Below are 15122 nucleotides of genomic sequence, written 5' to 3' on the forward strand. Positions count from 1 at the left end.
ACAGGAGGAAAAGGAGCCTGCAATAGGGAACGTCTTAGATGGACCCTGGATGGAAGGACAGAGCAGGCTGGTGTCAGCACCTGGGTTATGAGGAAAGCACCCCAATATCCATCCCAACAGCCAGAGAGTGAGTGTTACCCCCTTGAACCCAGCAACCCCCTCTCTGAGAACAGAAGCTGCAGACATTCTTTCCTCGTGGAGAACTTCACATGAGCAAGGTGTTCACAGCGCCCTGTGTGAAACAGCAGGAGCCTGAGAACAGTCCAGCGTCCGCCAGCAGGCTGTCCACACAGAGAAGGCTATAGAGCTGGATGAAGCACTGGAAAGCTCTTTATGAACAGATAAGAAATGTCAGGAAATAGAGACAGTCAATCTTAGAACAGTAACTGTGTGTATGTGTGTGTGTGTACTGTTGGGGGAAAAAAGCACGCGTGGGGCAAACTTGTTTGAATTGGTTTCTTTCGCAGAGAATGTGGGGCCTGATACAGAAGGACCCAGGGTCACCTACCGCCCTGGGGAGGAGAAACCGAGGCTGGATAGTGCTGGGAGAGATATTTTCTGATGGAGATTCTTATATCTTTTGAATTTGGACCACATGAATATATTACCTATTAAAAAAAAAAAACAAACACCTAATTTTGAAATGTGCCTGGTGAAATGTGCCAACAGCAGCCGAGAGTTAGAAGGTATTTGTAAAACGTGTCCCTGGACACCAGGCCTCAGATGCCAGCAGTTTCAGATATGGGAACACACCAGGACTGAACAGCACTCTCAGAAGCACTCACCCCAAACGGGCACTTTTCCAAGGATCCAGGCTGACAGCCCCCCTGCCCACCCGCAGGAGGAGGCCCCCGGCTCACCTCTGAGAGGATGGTAGTCTCATAGGATGGCTGGTACTTCTCCTTCTCTTGGGCCGTTCTTTTCTCCATCTTTTCCCGGTCGGTCTTCTGCTTCCGGTCGGCTCCCTTTGGCTGTAAGTGCAGAGCACAGGGGTCCAATGAGCTCAAAGCTGGCAGAGGCAGCTGTCTGGGGGAGATCCAGAGCTGAGGGGCGGCCCCTAAGGCTGGCACACTCCCCACTCACCCCAAGCAGGGTCTCGCAGACAGGAAAGACTGTCTCTCACCTCCCAGGCATCTGACACATGGTCCTCCTGCCTGGAACCCTTGCCCACCCCAAGGGAGCTCAGAGCCCACTCCTGGTCCATCAGGGACTCTTACGGGGTCCGCTCAGCTGCTCTGGCAGGCATGCTTGGGGCAGAGCTTTACCAGTGGCCACTTGCTAATGCAAAGGACCCCTCAGGAGCCTTCCTTGGGTTCCCCATGGAGAGAGAGAGGAAGCGGACAAACTAGGAGCTGCTAGCCAGGGCTCCATCTACACTCGCGGTCCACCTCTAAAGCCTCCTTGCCCCTAACATTTAGGGCTCTGGGCACACTCCCAGCTTACAGTCTGCCTGCAGGGTAACATCCATCCTGACATGGCCTGTCTTGGGCGCCCAGAACACCTGAGGAATTCACAGGTATCCAGGCCTCACAGGTACTACTATCGGCCTCATTTACAGATTAAGGAGACAGAAGGTCCAGTGACCCATCGAGACCAGAGAGGAACCACATGCTGATTGAGTCAAGACTCCAGGTTAGAAGAGCTGGGCACAGCCACCACGCTGGCTCCAGCAGGCCCAGCTGACGGGAACCGTTTGGACCACTAAGACTGAGTTCACAGTCTGGTGGGTGGGGTCAGATATCGAGACTCCACAGGGCCCTGAACTGAGCGTTTTACTCTGTATAGGGCAGACCACGCGAGGTGGGCAGTCAGGGAAGAAAATCCACCCTTCCGCTCCATGGTGCCTTTGGGATCATCCTGGTGGGCACTTTCCTCAGGCTGCAGCTGCTGACTCCCAACTCAGGGGGCATTAGGAAATAGCCTTTGAGGAGACATCCAGGCTGGAGGGAGGGATCTTTGCTCGGGGTCCTATGGAGACATGAACAACGGATCTGGTGTCCAGTGGGAGAGCCAGGCGTGCAGCAGCTGGACCCCCATCATCTGGTTTCCCTGCTCCACCTCCATCCTGTCCCAGAAAGGAGGCCCTTCTCCCGGCCCAGAAGCATTACTGGCAGAACAAGGCTGAGCATGCCTGTGGGAGAACCACTCAGCCCCAGGGAGGCCCCTGCAAGGAGTTGGCAGGGAGAGTCCTAAGACATCCCCACAGAGCCCCAGGGCAGCAACCCAAGAAGCCAGGGGCTTCCTAGTAACCAGGGTGACATGAGATGGGAGAGTTACAGGCAGTTTGGCAGGGCTCTGCCTGGCCCTGGTGCACACCTATCTCAACTGCTCCTGTGGGTGGGTGGCCAGGCCACCTCAGGCATTCTGAGAAGCTCATCTCAGGTGACAGGGCTTCCCTGGCGGCTCAGATGGTAAAGAATCTGCCTGAAATGCAAGAGACCCAGGTAGGATCCCTGGGTCAGGCAGATTCCCTGGAGAAAGGAATGGCTACCCACTCCAGCATTCTTGCTTGGAGAATTCCATGGACAGAGGAGCCTGGTGGGCTATGGTCCATGGGGTCACAAAGAGCCGGACACCAACGACGGAGCGACTAACTAACTTTCGCTTTCACTTTCATTTTGGGTGATAGATGCTCCTTCCCTCTTGCAGGAGATGCCAAAGCAGCTTCCAGCTCAATTCCCCCAGTAAGGCCTGGTGTGGTGTTGAGGAGCCAGGTAGAGGCCTCATTTCTGAGTGCCCGCCTTGAGGTGTAAGAGGGGGAGCTAGCAGGGGGCCATGGGGAGAACTGGGCATCCCTGGCACAGACTGCTCCTCCCTCCTACTGCCTGGCCCAGGGCCTGATCCCAGGGCATCACACTGGATGCACCACCACCTGAGGGCAGAAGATGGCTGGTGGGATGTGGTCTGCACACAACCAAGAGAGGATGGGACTGCAGGACAGGCAGAGACCACTACTGTGCAGCCTCAGAGCTGTCCAGGGGGAGCTAGAATCAAGAACCCAAGACCAGAGGCACTGGTAAACAGGATCTGCAGACTAATGCTCTCCAAAGATGGCCCCGTCCTAATTCCCAGAGCCTGGGAGAATGTTACCTTAGGGCACAATAGGGCAAGGTTGCAAATGGAATCAGGATTGCCAACAGTGAGCGACTAAAATAGGAAGGTGAGCCTGGATCATCCCAGTGGGCCCAGTGTAATCATGGAGGCTTAAAGTGTGTGTTGGGGGGAGCATGGAGGGATTGGGGTAATGCTGGCTTTGAGGATGGAGGAGGGGCCACGGGCCAAGGAAAGCAGATGCCTCTAGAAGCTGGAGATGCCAAGGAAAGAGATTCTCCCCTAGGGCCTCCAGAAAGGAATTTAACCTTCCTGACACCTGACCCTAGCCCAGTGAAACCCATTTCAGACTTCAGCATTAGAAGATAATGTAGTATTAAGCCATTCAACTTTGGTGATTTTTTTTTTTTTTACATCAGGAGGGAGATATAAATATGGGGGAGAAATGTAACTTCCTTCAGAGGCCAGATTCAAGTCTTCATCATGCTGAAGTAGGTTTCTGGAGGTGCCACCACTCGGGCAGCAGAGACAAACTCACGTCCACCAACACATAGAGCCTGGCCAGGGCCTCAGAACCCTTTGCCCATAGCCCACAGATGGCCAGACACTATTAGTGGGGATGAAGCTGGCTGCCCAGCTGTGTGGTCACCTAAGTGCAGACACAGCAGCTTCAGGGCCTTCCTGTCCAATTGGGAAACAGGCCAGATGAGCACTCTGCCACCAGGCTGATGGTTCTACCTGTGGGCGCTTATTTCCACATCTATCCCTAGCTCAGAAACAGCAACACTGACCCAGCTTCTTCTGGGACAGGCCCTCATTTCTACAGCCTCTCCCTCTGGAATCTCCAGCTCCAGCAGCTGGAACTCTGTCAATAAGTCCCCAGGTCCCGATTGCGAAAGACCAGAAGGAAAGGGAAAGGCACCGGGGCTGGTCCTCAGGCACCTGCTGGGATTCCCCAGGAAAGCGGGCAGGTCCCATCTGCTGGCAGCGGTCCTGCTCAGGGCCGGTGCGCCCACCAGAGTGACGTGGACTCTGCTGTCACCCCCTCCCCCCAGGGCCACCTTGAGCTGCACCACTGGCAGTCATTTTTAGGAAATAATCTGTCCAGAGAGCTGGGATGAGAAACAATGACAGGCAACTGCAGGGGGAGAGGCAAGAAAGGAAAAGGGAGGCGGTACCAGGAGGCCACTGCAGAGGGACAAGGGTCTTGGGGCCCTAAAGAACAGCATCCACTGGGATTAACAGATACACAATAACATGTGTAAAAGAGGTAACCAACAAGGACCCACTGTACAGCACAGGGCACTATATGAAATATTCTGTAATAAGCTGTAATGGAAAAGAATTGATACATATAACTGAATCACTGTGCTATACACCTGAAACTAACACAACTTTGTAAATTAACTATACTGCTATAAAAACATTAAAAAAAAAATAACATCCATGGTCAGGACCTTCAAAGGGGGTCTCCTGACTTGTTTTTTAAGGAGACTCTAATGGGCAATCACAGACTCTGTGGCCAAAGTGCATGGGAGGAAAACAGAAATCTCTAACCGTGCCAGTCCCATCACTCTGGTCAAGCAGAGCTGAGCCCGGCTGCCTGTGAGGGTGAAAGAGCCCAGGCAGGAGCCCCTAGCCCCTGGCCGCTGCCCTCATTGCTGAGCTCTGGGGTGTTGGCCTCCAGTCCTGGGCTGGGGTGGCGGTGGGCGGGGCGCTGGCGGCCATCTTACCTTGAACACCTTGATCTGGCAGCTGGCTGAGTGCAAGTGCTCCGAGTACTCTCCATTTTCGCTCTGCTTGAAGGTGTCGATCTGCACCCGGAAGGGTACACCCTTCTCACCCCCGTGCTTCCTCGGGGTGAACTCGGTGCTGATGCAGTGCACCTGCGGGGGATGCGGTAGGCAGTTAGCCAGAGGTGGGCGAGGGTGGGGTCTGAACCCCCAGGAGCTCCTCTCCCAGGAGATGTGTCCATCCCACACAGTCAGACCCGCATCCACCTCCCCACTGTCCCCCAGTGCTGGCCACTGCATCAGGCCACTGGCCACCCCCCACAGCCTCTCACTTCCATCCTTTGACCTTGGAGGCCCTGCCTGACCAGCTAAGTCCTTGCCATTACTCCAGGCCCACTGACCCCATAACTCTCTCTCACTCCTCCCCCTGAGACCTCTGCCTGGACAAATCCCAGAGACCACAGAGCAGGGACCACAGCTTAGTCCTTAGGAGCCTAGTCCCTTAGTCCCCAGGTTACTCAGGCCAGGCCAGAAGCTAGAATCATTTCTTGACTTCTGATAAGTGCCTGCTACATAGAAAGCACTTGATGTGTACTGATTGCTATAATAACATAATCACATTGTCATAATATTGAGTTGGTGAAAAAGTTAGTTGCAGTTTTTTCCAAAAGGTGGTATGAAAAATCCGAACAAACTTTCTGGCCAACTCAATACAAATACATATTGTTGTAATAATAAACAATAACATTATAATAATTCTTTTGAAATGCAATTCGAGTATTTTAACTATGCAAGGCAAAAAGGTCGCTTACCCTCACTGAGCGATTACTATGAACCAGGCCTGTGGTCATGGCTCTGTTTTCATTCTCTAATTTATAAGACAGGGAGGAAAACCAAGAAGCTCGAAAAGGGACCCACAGCAAGTGAGAGAGCCAGAGGCACAGGGCCCTGGCCCAGAAGCACAGTGCCCTGGCCATGCCCTTGGGCACCTGGATCCGCTGTAGTGTTTAACACAAGGTCAGATCCATAGCAGAAGCTCTTATGGGCTTCCCTGTTGGCTCAGATGGTAAAGAATCTGCCTGCAATGCAGAAGACCCGGGTTTGATCCCTGAGTTGGAAAGATACCCGGGAGAAGGAAATGGCCAACCCACTCCAGTATTCTTGCCTGGAGAATCCTATGGACAGAGGAGCCTGGCAGGATATACAGTACATGGGGTTGCAAAGAGTCGGACACAATTGAGCAACTAAGACTTTCACTTTCATACCAGGAGCTTCAGAATTAAACATTTAATAACAGAAACAATTATGAAAAAAAATTTGTACTTCAAATTATTTATGCTAGGACTCAGTTACTGTGTAAAAAGCTTACATATTGATAAGCAACACCCACACAGGAGTCTACAACATCCCAAATCTTCCTCCTAGCCCCAGTGACCAACCAGTCTCATGGCTCTGGGCTCCACTCACCCTCCCTCTCAGCCTCCTTGCCTGTAACCAAGGGCAAAAGCCCATCAAGGCCCCACGCATGGATAGTTTTGAGAAACAACACGATGGACCCCAAAGTTCTGACCTCCTCACAAAGGGCAACCTCCTTCCTGCTCACCTGAATGAACGCAGATGCTCTCTTTGAAGGATCCCACAAAAACTCTACTGCATTCAGCTGGGTCGGGCTGGCCCTGGGGTCCAAGATACCAACAGACAGTGGAATATCTGTGCACACACACACACACACAAAGGTGCAATCGTCAGCCACTCCCAATATTTCGGGAAGGACTCCTATTACAGGTCCAAACTCCTTACACAATTTGAAATGCCAAGAGTTCTGAAAGCTAGGTTCTGCGTAACTCATTTGGCAGAATCCTGACTTGAATCTCCATGAAGCTATTCCGACCCCGCCCCATTGTGTGCCATCACTCTATATGGCTACAAGAACATGGCCTGTTCGTGGTGCGACCCGACTGCAGGTCTACACACCCTACTATTATTCCAACTTCTGAATTCCAAAACCCATCTGGCCCCAAGTTTTGTGAATAAAAAGCCTGTGGACCACTGCCTGAGCCCTCAGTTCCATTTCGGTTGTCCCCTCTCTGATGCCCACCCTGCCCTCCATCAAGTCAGGATCCTTCTGTGAAGGTTTCCCTGCTTCTCACTTCCTGACAACAGGTCTTTATTTCTAAATGCCCCTCCCCATGTACCCCAAAAGGGGTACTCCCCGAGGGCAGGGCTCATGATGTGGTCACCTCCACCAGCTCCCATGGGGTTTCACACAAGGCAGAAGTGTGGTAAGAGGCCCTGGACACTGCTGGGTCCTGATGGTGCCCAGGAAGAACCCCCCATTCAGCCCAGAAACCCACCAATGTCCAGGATCCGGTCCCCAGGCCGGCTCCACCGCCAGCCCTCCAGCTGCTGGTGCTCCGTGTACTGCAGACGCCGGTCATGAAACACCACGCGGATGATGCTCTGGGGGCCGGGGCCAGGGTCGGGGGGGTGGCGGGGGGGAGAACAGCTGAGTGTAGGGCCCAGAGGGACCCGCAAGGAACCCACCCTGACCTTCCCCCAGTCAGACAAACCTCTCTTCCTCCGAGGTCCTCTGCCTGGGGCCTTTCCCCCTAGCTCCTCATGTCGCCCCTCCCTCCTTGGAACCCCAACAATAGGAACAGCAGCACAAACAGCGAGGGATGCCCTGCTCTCAAGGGGCTGCTACGTGCTTCGTACACAGGGGTCATTTACAAACCTTCTGTGCAAGTGAGCAAATTGAGGCTCAGAAAACATTGGGAAGAGACAAAGCCAGGCTGCAACCTGAGTCTGTGTGACCTGGCCATCAGCTCCCAGCACTGCCGGCCTGACCAAGGCCCCTCAGACCACACACTCCAGGGACCTTGAGCCCACCTCTGTCCCTGGAGCTTTCCCCAAACCTCCCAGGCACTCCTGATTCCCAGTGCAAGCCCAGGTGTTAGGCCCCCAATCAAGCACCCCCAGGTACCCAGGCAAGGTGCAGACCGGAGCCTTACCTTCACATATTTTGTGTTCAGATCCTGAAAATCTCCCAGTTTCCTGTTCTCCAGCAGTCGGATTTCATAAGACTGACCTGGAGGGAGGTTAATGGTACATTTTCCACTTCTGTTTTCAATTTTGGGGCTTCGGCAAGCTAGAGGCCTTCTCAATGCCCACCCAGGCCTCATGGCTCTGCGACCAAAGCAGAGAAGAAAAGCCAGGGACAAGAAAAGTTCGTATCACACTATGGACAGGACACCCCATTTGTCCATCTGACCTGGTAGGGACCCAGGGCCCCCTAGGTAATGCACATGACCCCTGGAGAGAGCACCTCTACAATGTTCAAAGACAGAATCCAAAACAATACAGTTAACATTACATTTACAGAGCACAACTTTGTATTTCTTTATAAAGAACATCCCTCATACACTCAGATGAAGAAAACAAATACTTAAACCTACATTCAATAACTGAACAGATGGACCCTTTCTGAAAGCAAGTTTAAAGGAATGAATAAAAACCTGTTAAACATTGTCTCTAACTGCAGAATGAAGAGCATTTTCTCAAGCTAAAAGAATTTCATGTATTTGAAAGGTGTGGGGATTCTGTTTGGGGACATGTAACCAGCAAGAGCCAGTTAAAGAATACAGATAGGGAAAAGATCCATCCATAAGAACAAACTTAAAACCCCAAACTTTAAAATATCTACAAGTTACCTGAAGAAAACTACACACATTTTACTGGAAGATAAAACATACCTTGAAAAAATACAACACAAAACATTCCTAGACAGAAAGACCACCTATCAAACGATGTCAACTTTTTCCAAATCAAGTTCAGCGACAATTCTAAAACACCTGGCCACACATTGCAGCTCAACAATGGATGTGTTGCAAATAAGAGAGAACAAATGATGTCATCATTGGTCTTGGTATATCCAATCAAACTGTTAAAAAAAATTTTTTTTTAAATAATGATAGGCTCTCAAGAAGTTATAAAAATAGTACACAAAGGTCCTGAGTATCATCCCCTAGCTTCCCTCAGGGGTGGCATCTGAATTCACTATGGTACATTATCAAAACTGACCACGGCACAGTGCAATTAACTAAACCCCAGACCTCACTCAGGTTTCCTGGGTTTTGCAGATTTAATCCAAGTTACCACTAGCTTAAAAAGTTAATTTCCTAAAGTTTTGTGTTAACATGAATGATTGTTTATCAGACACTCAATGGGGAAGGACTGAACCTAAATCAATGAAAGAAAAGGAAATCTAATGTAGAGAAAGACACAGATAAAGATATATATGCATCTAGGAGCGGCACAAACCCAGTGGTTAACAGTCTTACTATATCTAAAAAAGCAATGATTAGACAAATATTAAGACTCCCTGGAGTGGGTTGAATTGTAGCCCCCAAAAGATATGTCCATACCCTAATCTCCAGAACCTGAGAATATTATCTTTGCTTTGGAAAAAGTTTTTGCAGATGCAATTAAGTTAAGGATATTGAGGTGAGAGAGATGATCCTGGTTTGTCCTGGAGGTCCCTACATCCAATGACAAGTGCCCTTGTAAGAGGACACACAGAGAAAAGAAGGAGCAGGGACCCATAGGAGCAGAGACTGGACTGATGAGGCCACAAGCCAAGGAGTGCCTGGAGCCACCTGAAGCCAAAAGACGCAAAGAACAAATTCTCTCCTAAAGCCCCCACGGCTGTGGCGGATTCTCAACTTCTGGCCTCCAGAACTGGGATAGAATAAACTTCTGCTTTGTTTTAAGCCAATATGTTTGTAGGTCTTTTGTTAAAGCAACCCCATGAAACTACTATAGTCCTCCTCTCAATGAAAAACATAATGGACAGACACTGAAATCAATCATTCATTCCAAGTATTTGCTGAGCAACCATGTGCCAAATGCCAGGTGAATCTTGGGAGATGAGCAGAGGGACCCAGTGGTGTGGTCATGGACACAGTGCTGGCTGGGCTCAGAGATGCCCACTCAGTGAAGCTCCCTTCTCCCTTCAGGAAGGCAGGACTTGTCCAACTGGCTTGCACCAGCCCTGGCTCCCTCTCCATTCAGGCCAAGACCATGGAAACCACTCAGGTTGTCCTGCTGGGCACATCCCGTCAAAAGGAAAAGGCACAGAACTCCAAACTCCTGCCCTGCCCTCATGCTGGTTCCGAAGGGTCTTGCTGATCTGAACCGACACTAGTACCTTTCTGAAAAAGCCAGATTTTTCACATAACATTTCCGGGCTCCTGAGCCAACACTCCCGTGACAGCTACATGAAATGGAGCCTCCCACGCCCTAACTGGTTTTTCCAGTGTCCTCTACCTTCCCCGAGGAAGAATGCAGCCGGCTCTGGCATGAAGCCCAAGGCCCAAATGGTCATTACTGTGGGTTTACAGGCACCCTAGGGCCCCATTAACACTGACCCCAGGCTCTGCAGGGCAAGCTCAGCTCAGGCCTGGCAGGAGGTATCTCCCGTGCCACACAGAGTAATTCCCAGGCCCGAGCATCACAGGCAGCCATTATTTGGGGATCAGAGCTACTAAGTGGGACTTCAGGTCCAGGGTCCCAGCCACCTCTACCAGCAGCAGAGACCTTCCCCCTATGCTTCCCCATGGAGTCCCCCAGCCACTCTACATCCCCCTGCTCAGGCTTCAGACAGAAACCTGGCTCCCTCTCCATTCAGGCTGCCTCAATGCCAATACGCCTCCCAGCCCCCTCCGACCCCGCACAACACCAACAATCGGGCTGATGAACAAGGTCAGGGTGGCAGAATTGACCTGGGGCTGAAATGACCTGGGGGATGAGGGCATCTCTCTGCTTGGCCAGCCTCATTTCTAGGCACCTGTGGGAGCCACAGAAAGTGGGCTCTGTCAAGGCCCAGGGCTGCGTGTGTTCTGCTCAACACCGTACTGTCTGACGCAGAGGAGCGACTCGGGTCTCTGCAAGGCTCCTCTGTGCTGAAACTATAGGGTTTTCAAGACACACTCCTGCCCTCAAAGGGATGGCAATCCTCTGGATACACCAAAACAGCACCGGCATAAGGCAAACCCTAGAGACTGTCATACTAAGTGAAACAGATCAAACAGAGAAAGACAAATACCATATGATATCACTTATATGTGGAATCTAAAATACAGCACAAATGAACTTATTTACAAAACAGAAGCAGACTCACAGATTTAGAAGATGAACTTACAGTCACCAAAGGGGAAAACTGGAAAGGCATAACTTAGGAGTTTGGGATTAACATATACACTCTATTATGTATAAAATAAACAACTAGGACCTACTACAGCACAAGGAACTCTACTCAATATTCTATAATAACCTATATGGGAAAGAATCTGAAAAGAAGAATAGATACATGTATATATAAATGAATCACTCTGCTACAAACCTGAAATTAAAATGACACTGTAAATAAACTATGGTGTGGTGGTGGTTTAGTTGCTCAGTTGTGTCTGACTCTTGGGACCCCAAGGACTGTAGCCGGCCAGGCTTCTCTGTCCGTGGGATTTCCCAGGCAAGAGTACTGGAGTGGGTTGCCATTTTACTCCATTATATAATAAAAATTCAATTAAAATTAAAAAGAAAGAAAAATAACTAAAAAGAAGAATGCCTCTAAGAAACGACGGAGATCCAAAGCGGGTGATCCTCACCCAGAATGGGGAGGTGGGGAGGAAGGGTTTGAACAAGGAGAGAACATTTGCCATGGACTTTAAAGAGCAGGCAAGATTTCTACAGTTGAGGGGAAGAAAGATCAAGAAAGTCACCCCCAAGAAAAACAGTGGCCAGGAGGTGGGTGGGGAAAAACATGCCTTTAGGAAACACCTAACAGCTTCCATTTACTGGGTGCTGACTCAGCGTGAAAGTCTGCCCAGAGATTAACTCACCTGAATCAACAGCGCAGTTTAGATTATGAGTACCGCCTGAAGGAAGCAGAGGCTCAGAGAGGTTACCTGACTTGAACAAGTACACGGCTAGTCAGTGGTGGATGGAGCCAGGGGCAGAAACTTGAGCTCATCCAACCTGGTGGGTGTTGTCTGCAGGACAGAGGACTCTCTCTCACCTTCACCTTTCTGAAGGCATCTGGTTTCATTCTGTGTGCTGGTTAAAGTCTACCCACAGCATCTGGTGGCATATAAAGCACCTCAACAACCACATCCCCAGGCAATATGGTACTCTGTTCTCCTTCCTTCTTCCCTTTAGGACTGTAAATAAAGGTAATTCCTAGGAGGGCCAACTCGACTTTTTCCATGACCCTAGATAAAACATTTCCTTGTCTGCAAAATCCTCTGCTTGCTACACAGTATGATAGTAAAGCCTGTTCTAATTTCAGAATTGTGAAATGTGGAAAAAGAAAAAAAAAGTTGGTCTTAGAATCAAGGGATGGGTGTGATATGTGCGTGCGCTCAGTCATGTCCAACCCTTTGAGACCTCATAGACTGTAGCTTGCCAGGCTCCTGTGTTCATGGGATTTCCCAGGCAAGAATACTGGAGTGGGTTGCCATGCCCTCCTTCAGGCGATCTTCCCGACCCAGGGATCAAACCTGCGTCTCTTATATCTCTTGCATTGGCAGGTGGGTTCTTTACCACTAGCATCACCTGGGAAGCCCTAGAATCAAGGGGATAGAATAATAAATAAACCACCATCACTTAACTGTCATCCAGCGATGAGTTGGGACATTGCTAAGCCCTTCTGAGCATTATTTCATTTAGCCCTCTCAACCATCTTCGGAGAAGGCAATGGCAACCCACTCCAGTACTCTTGCCTGGAAAATCCCATGGACGGAGGAGCCTGGTAGGCTGCTGTCCACAGGGTTGCAAAGAGTTGGACACGACTGAGCGACTTCACTTTCACTTTTCACTTTCATGCATTGGAGAAGGAAATGGCAACTCACTCCAGTGTTCTTGCCTGGAGAATCCCAAGGACAGGGGAGCCTGGTGGGCTGCCATCTATGGGGTCGCGAGGAGTCGGACACAACTGAAGTGACTTAGCAGCAGCAGCAGCAGCAACCATATTATGAGGAAAACCCAGTATGGCTCCCACTGTAGAGATGAGGAAATAAAGTCAGAGATTAAGTATCTTGTTGAAGATCAAACCCAGGTCTGTTGGACTCTGAAGACTGGTCACTTAGCCAAACTACTCCGCACAGTGTCTAGTGGCTTCCAATGCCCCCTTCTGGTTCTGATACTCAGGAAGCTCCTGAATTTCTTGATATTCATTTCATTTCATGACCCTGTTCCATCTACCAAAACCTTCCCCTTTCTTTCAAGGCTCAAATTCCTAAGGCCCATGACCTCAGTTCTCTGAACCAAGATGGGTCTTAGAAGTCTGGTGGCTATGTGACCATTCTGTGGTATATCACTTGCTCATGATAAACTGGGTGTGTTATTCTAGTCTATTAGAATAGACTATTTAGTCTCCCTGAAACACATATTACAACCCCATTTAAAATACTCTGTAGAGCACAGGGAACTACACTCAATATCCTGTGATAGACCATAATAGAAAAGAATATGAAAAAGAATGTGTGTATATAACTGGATCACTATGCTGTACAGCAGAAATTGACACAGAATTGTAAATCAACTATACTTCAATAAAATAAAAATTTCAATAATAATAAACAAAATACTCTGAACATATTATAAGGTTACAGTAGCTAAAACCAGGACATTTTTGGAATGATGACAAATAGAACAATGGGAGAAAAAAAAAAATAAAGAGTCCAGAAACAGATTTTTAGAATCATGGAAATTTGATCTATAACATGATTTTAAAAAGACAGACTTGGGGACTTCCCTGGTGGTCCAGTGGTTAAGAATCTGCCTCTCAATGCAGGGGATGTAGATTTGATCCTTGGTCAGGGAACTAAGATGTCACATGCCATGGAGCAGCTAAGCCCACGAGCCTCAATTATTCAGCTCACAAGCTCCAGAGCCCATGAGTTACAAACAAAAGACCCCACATGACGCAACTGAGACACAAAGCAGCCAAATAAATACATATTTTTAAAAAAATAAAAATTAAAAAGATAGACTTTTCAAGACTGTGGGATAAGTTGAGGTTATCCATACAGCAAAAATATATCCATACCTCATACCACACATAATAAGTTAATTCTCAGTGATTAGAAACTATAAGAAAAAAAGCAAAACTTTCTAAAACATTTCTAAAAAAGTATGAGACTACTTTTTGACCGTGGGATAGGAAAGGTTTCTTTAAACTAGAAACAAATACATAAACAAAAAATTATGCCCTTTACATCATGTAGGAAAAACTCTCTCTGTTAACATTTATAAAGCAACACTTTTGAAAATGCCAGAGGTGCTGTTAGTATTTACACAGTCTCTATCAATGGGAAAGGACCTGGCAGACTGGGCCATATATGGTCATCCCATGAAAACATAAAAAGGTCAACAAACACACAGAAAGATGTGCCGGATGGTGTAAGTAAACAGGGCAATGTAAAGTAAAATAAGATATCATCTAACATCTGTGCAGAGAGGCAAAAAATTTCAGTTGAGCATGTGGAGAATGGACTTTGGGGAACTGCCGATAGATGTGTTATACAGATACAACCACCGGGACAAGAGTTCAGGGGGAAGAAAGAAAGTCAGGCTGAAGACACAGAGGCCTTCTGTCAAGCACATCAATTTAAGAAATGTCCTAAGAAAGTCCTTGATGAGCACTGGGAGACTTAGACAAAAACTGTTTACTGTGGCATTGCTTGCTGCAGTGAGAAATTGTCACCAACTATATCCAGTCACAGGAGAAAGACAATTCTATTATGGAACTTAAAAACAGAATAACACACAGAACTTAAAACGAGTCCTCTGGAGACACGCACCAACATGGAGAAATCTCAGAAACACTCAACAAAGGGCACAGGGATGTCTAGAAAACCACTTTATATAAAGTTTGGAGCCAGCAAAAATGGCACTGGTCATTTTTAATGGCAAAGTGTACAAGGAGTAAAAATTTTAGAGTGCACAGTGAAAGCGAACATGTTAGTCCCTCAGTTGTGTCCAACTCTTTGAGACCTCACTGACTGTAGTCCTCCAGGCTCCTCTGTCCATGGGATTCTTCAGGCAAGAATGCTGGAGTGGGTAGCCATGCCCTCCTCCAGGGGATCTTCCTGACCTATGTACAGAGGTATAACCAACTGCACAACCATGATTATGCTTTTGGGAGGAAAAGCAACAGAATTAGAAAGAAGTAAAAATCAGAAACAAATTTGGCTGAAAACACCGCATTGGGTACATGAGTATTTGTTCTCTCATCTCTAGAGCATTCAGTCGATCTGAATTAGTTGACCCTAGAACATTGCA

General features: G+C 48.6%; 1 protein-coding gene across 4 annotated transcripts in view; it reads right to left on the bottom strand.

The window, feature by feature from the left end:
* Positions 1–15122, bottom strand: part of TFCP2L1 (transcription factor CP2 like 1) — a 67122-nt gene that overhangs the window by 20863 nt on the left and 31137 nt on the right. For all 4 annotated transcript variants that reach the window (XM_025277535.3, XM_025277538.3, XM_044936502.2 and 1 more), the window contains 5 exons: positions 7796–7872; positions 7139–7244; positions 6388–6494; positions 4785–4937; positions 861–971 (listed from right to left, as the gene is read on the bottom strand). In XM_025277535.3, coding sequence (XP_025133320.1) covers positions 861–971; positions 4785–4937; positions 6388–6494; positions 7139–7244; positions 7796–7872 — 554 coding nt within the window. The remainder of the gene's footprint in view (positions 1–860; positions 972–4784; positions 4938–6387; positions 6495–7138; positions 7245–7795; positions 7873–15122) is intronic.

Source organism: Bubalus bubalis, chromosome 2 (genome assembly GCF_019923935.1).
Source record: "Bubalus bubalis isolate 160015118507 breed Murrah chromosome 2, NDDB_SH_1, whole genome shotgun sequence".
In the NCBI taxonomy this organism is placed as follows: Eukaryota; Metazoa; Chordata; class Mammalia; order Artiodactyla; family Bovidae; genus Bubalus; species Bubalus bubalis.